The sequence below is a fragment of the Podarcis erhardii genome (genome assembly GCF_964252035.2).
Source record: "Podarcis erhardii genome assembly, chromosome: 13".
Classification (NCBI taxonomy): domain Eukaryota; kingdom Metazoa; phylum Chordata; class Lepidosauria; order Squamata; family Lacertidae; genus Podarcis; species Podarcis erhardii.
The window spans coordinates 8,303,763-8,309,032 of record NC_138502.1 but is presented as its reverse complement, the minus strand read 5'-3'; the positions used below and the strand labels follow the sequence as shown (position 1 = coordinate 8,309,032).

The 5,270-nt window shown below is 40.2% G+C and overlaps 1 protein-coding gene across 1 annotated transcript; it reads right to left on the bottom strand.

The window, feature by feature from the left end:
* Positions 1-2,065: 2,065 nt before the first annotated feature.
* LOC309328543 (vomeronasal type-2 receptor 26-like) lies at positions 2,066-4,929 on the bottom strand (the record flags this gene model as incomplete). Its single annotated transcript, XM_081838540.1, has 2 exons — positions 2,066-2,967; positions 4,908-4,929. The coding sequence occupies 2 exons, from the start codon at positions 4,927-4,929 to the stop codon at positions 2,066-2,068; spliced, it is 924 nt and encodes a 307-aa protein (XP_081694666.1).
* Positions 4,930-5,270: the final 341 nt, after the last annotated feature.

Below are 5,270 nucleotides of genomic sequence, written 5' to 3'. Positions count from 1 at the left end.
TCCAAAAGCATCTATTACTGCAGCTGGTAGACAAGAAGCCGGAACTGCCAATGTAATTACATTTGTAACATCACAAAATCATAGGCAAGGAATGAACCTACAAGGTCAGCAGGATATCTAGAGTTGAGCTGGCCCCATCCTTTCCCCGCTTCCAAATTTGTTAGTACTGGGGTATCCATCACTCTCCCACCTATGTAACACTGATCAGACATAGTTTGCCATCACATTAACTAAATGGTGGCAGCAATTCGGGATAGCATCCTTGCCTTCTCAAAAAGTGGGGGCACTGGATTATAGCATCAATAGAATAGAAGTTATTAATATTGCAATTGTTTTATAAGGGATTATTATTTTGACCGGAATATAATAGAAATTAATAAGGTTTTGGAATGCAGAAATAAAGGAAATCATCTAGCATGTGGGGGGGGGCATCTAAATTATATGAATCGGTATGTGAGTGATTAGTATTAGTATTATAATTTGGTATTGTTTTAATGAGGCTATTATTGGATGGTAATTGTAAATTAATAAAAATTATTATAACAGAAAGAGTGTATTCCTCCAGATATTGTTGCATATCTCTGCTACTTTTCTTTCTTAAAACTATTTAAAAAAACAAGGGAAAAGATGGGCTTACTTGAGATATTCTCTGCCACCACTCTTTCAAACTGGTTAGAAGTATAATTCAGAAAAAAAGGTTTGTCCTATTAGTGTTAGTAATATCCAGTGCGTTTTCCTTCAGATATTGTTGCATATCAGTGTTACTTTTCTTTCTTAAAACTATTTAAAAAAACAAGGGAAATGGCTGTTTTAAACTTCTCCAACTTCTATTCCTCAGCTGCCTTGTGGGTGAGAGATAAAGAATGTAGAGCCCTCAACTATTTCACAATGTTTTTTTGTTTCTGGTACTCTTTCTTTGTCTTCAAGATGAATTTGCAGATTCCATCAAGTAATTGATAAGAGACTTTTTATTAACAATCATTCATACAGTACATGTACAACACTGAACAACTGAACCTAACCATTTCTAAAAGAAAAGGTTGAGAGTTTTGCTATTAAGATTCCATTTGCTTTAAATATACAGTAATACATGACAGGGGTGTATGGAGTGTTAGGGAGGGGTAGTAACTCTAGTGGGAAACAAGTCCTGCTCCTTCTGGGGTAGTTTGCCTTCCTCTGATCCCCACCCTGCACTCAGTTCTCACCTGTGGCTCCTAGACATCGTCAGCATGCAACAGCAGCCACATCCCACGAAACAGATTCAACTGACTGCCTAAATCAGGTGAGGGCAGCCAATGGGCCTCAAATCCTTAGTGTGTTAGGGAAATTCTCTGCATGCAAAGGCAGGATATAGCAGACGAGAGCAAAAGTGGGCTCAATGCTTAAAGAGGTGGCTACTGCAGGTGTTGTAGAGGGAAATGATGTGAGATTTTTGACCAGCTTCGGCCCATCTGAAGCAGATACAAGCTCATCTTATCTTGAGCCCAAGCAGAGTAGTCCACACAGCAGAAGAATAAGCAGGTAAATGTGCTGCATTGCTAATATTATTTATTTACACTCTATGCTGAGAGAATACAAACATCCATCCTGCCTCTGCCGGGAGCAGGATGCAACCGTCTCTCTAACAAAGAAACCGAGAGAACACTGAAAAACAGGAAACCAGTGAATGTCGCATCCAGTCTCCCATTCCTGTGGGAATCCAACAGTAACTTTGACTGTGGAATGCAAAACAATGTCCTGTGACTGCAGTTGCTGCTCAGTGAGGGAAATAGAAACCAACAAATGAGGGGCAGATGGTTCTCATAAACCTAGGATGGGAGCCCACCTAGGAGATGGAAATTTTGAACCTAAACCTCCACTGCTTTATAGCATTAGTCATTTGTGAAAAAGGCTTAGGCAGTAGAACCTGAGGAAAAATCTGTACCTATTGCCTTTTGGACATTTTTGGCAAACAAAATTTAAGAAGCAAACTCTACACATATCCAGAGCAGGGACTCAGAAAGTGATACCAGCCAGCAAGTCCATGTATTCTCAGACCCAACAGAACCACAGATTCCACTGTCATTTATAACTTTCTTTGTGTTAGCTGCTCTTTGTTGTTCAGGTCAGGCCTCACCACAATAATGTAGCATTTAGGGGTGAAAATGCAAGCCAGTAACCCAGCACCAGAAGCAAAGATGGAGAAGATCTCCACAGCCACCATGTATTTTCCTCTGGTGCTCAGGTAGGTTGGAATGAAGGAGAGCCAAACACTGCAGAAGACCAGCATGCTGAAGGTGATGAACCTGGCTTCGTTGAAAGTGTCAGGCAACTTCCTGGCTAGGAAGGCTACCGTGAAGCTGATAATGGCCAGGAAGCCCATGTAGCCCAAAACACAATAGAACATGGAGACTGACCCTTCATTACATAGAAATATGATTTCTTCAGGCATTGAGTGCATGTCCACATCTGGGAATGGGGGAGAGGTTGCCAGCCAGAGGACACAGATTCCTATTTGAACAATGGAGCAGGAAAAGACAATGGAATAAGCCAGTTCTTTGCCTACCCATTTTCTCATATTGGATCCTGGTTTGGTAGCCATGAATGCCAAAACCACCAATATGGTTTTGGCTAAGATGCTGGAGAGGGCCACAGAGAAGACAATGCCAAAAGCAGTTTGTCGGAGAAGGCAAGTCACCATATTAGGTTTTCCGAGAAACAACAAAGAAGAGAGGAAACACAAGAGGAGGGAGATAAGAAGACCATAGGTGAGGCTTCGGTTGTTGGCTTTGACTATGGCTGTATTGCGATGCTTAATGAAGATGCTGAGCACCAGAATTGTTATTAGAGAGAATAGAAGTGCAGAGGAAGATGAAAAAATGGCCAAGGTTTCATCAAAGGCTAGGAAGTTTGGAATCTTAGGAATGCATAGATACTGGCCGCTGTTTGGATACTGATCTGCTGGGCAACTGACACATGTTTCCGTATCTGCAAATACACAAACAATGTGTGACAATTTGAAGTAACCAAAAGTATTAAGAATTTTACATCACTAGCCCATTTAGCATAGTGTTTTCTGCATCGGAATGTATAAGAGCTTCAAGCCCAAATGCTTTTGTCAAACAACCTTAGAGGAGAAAACACCTAGTCCACCCAAATTTTCTAGAAACGGTAGGTAAAATATATTAGCTGCCACTTAAAAAAGAAATCTTTAACATGTTTTAAAGATTAAAATATATTGGTGTTATCTATAAACAATGAGATGAACACATCTGTTAATTTAAGCCTTCTCTCCTCTAACAATTTAATGTCAACAAAAGTGCCAGGAGCCCAGAGGTTCTGCATTATCTTAAGATGTCATCTCTAACCTTTCTCATTTGAAATCATTCCTTCTGGACATGGATCACAATCATAGCAGCAAAACTTCTCTCCCTCCTTCTTTTTCTTCCCGTAACCAGGAAGGCAGTTTGCATTACATATAGAAAGTGGTGGCACCTATGCAAAGAGATAGGGAAAGTTTAATATTAAGATATTGTTTTGAGGATTTTTTTCAAATATCCAATATCAGGTGATTTAACAGGAGTTCACATGGTGTTCCTTTTGTAGTGGCTCAAGGAATTTAAGGTAACCCATTATAGTAGTTCTGCTCCCACCTGCAGGGTCACTACAAGCAAATTATCCCATGACGTTTGGGTTGTGGTGTCCTGTTAGGCCCCATTCTGCCTCCTATGGTATTTATCATCTATATGATACTCTTAGGAATAATATGCTAAGATCTGGGACATGGCATCACCTGTATGCTGGTGATATGCAGTTCTATATTTCCATTTCATTAGAATGAAAGGAAGTGATGAAGTTGTTTGACAGGTGTCTGGAGTGAGTCATCGATGGGATGGGGGCTGAATCCTTATCACAGAGAAATGCTTTGGGTAGGTGGTTCCTACGCCTGCTTTGTTCTGTGAGGGGTTGCATTCCCTTTGAAGCAAGAGATCTGGGAGCACTCCTTGATTCTAACTCATCACTAGAGTCTGAAGTATTTTTTGGTGCTAGCTAGGAGTCCTCTACCAACCTTAGACCTATTCACCAGCTACAACCACTCCTAGGTGTATATATCCTGAACTTGCTTCATACAAAATCAAGAAAATTATGATGTTCATTCTCAATTCAAAACAAAACAAATTCCTTCCAGTAGCACCTTAAAGACCAACTAAGTCAGTTCTTGGTATGAGCTTTCGTGTGCATGCACACTTCTTCAGATGCACACGAAAGCTCATACCAAGAACTGACTTAGTTGGTCTTTAAGGTGCTACTGGAAGGAATTTGTTTTGTTTTGACTATGGCAGACCAACACGGCTACCTATCTGTAACATTCTCAATTCAAATACTGATACAGCCAGCTTAGTATTTAATCTAATTCCATTAACTGGAGAACTGCTTCATGGATTTCATAAAGAAGAATGCTGGATGATGCTGGACTCCCTGATAGCCCTTGCTCCTTCTTAGTGGGAGATGTCTTCTGCGCATGTTGCTCATTTTGATATTGTGGCTCATTTGTTTTTGTACTGATAGACCTTACAGCGTTTCTTAAAGGACAATATTTTCTCCTGGATGGCTTACTGACATGCAATAAACAAAAAGGGAATGTCAGTATCACATGTAATGTAATACTATGTACAAAGAAAAGTGCCAATAGCAAAATTGAAGGCCAACAAGCACAGCCTCAGAGGCTGAAGGTGCAAACATACAGGAAAAGTCACTCTTTCAAAAAGAGAATCTCTCCATCATTAAAGCACTATCCATCTAGATATGAAAACTATATATGAAAAATAAGCTATATTAAATAATAAATTTCAAAATTATTAATGTATGAAATGCTTTGTTACATCCCATTCTGTGGAAAACCAGGGACTGTGCCATTTTTTCCATACCTGAGTGAAGGCTCTGTGCCATTTGATTTGGTCCTCCTTAATGGTGAGCTCTTTGCCAGAAGGGGCCTGAGGATCCAGCCTTCCCACTTGGACTCTGATGTATGATCTATTCGGGAAAGTGACCAAGTTGGTAATATCAAGGCCAGCTGCTAACTCTCCATATTCATTTAATGCAATTTGATCCCCAGCACTGTTGTTGAATGAGATTATCTGCAGGAATGAGTGGAGCTAAGAGGAAGAGAATAAAAAGGTCTGTAAAGCACTGAAATCATTTGATTAAGATTGTTGAATAGCTTTCCTAGATGGAATTAATTCCTTTTCCTCTAGTAGTTGAACACTTCGGTTCGCAATGGAGAGGAGGAG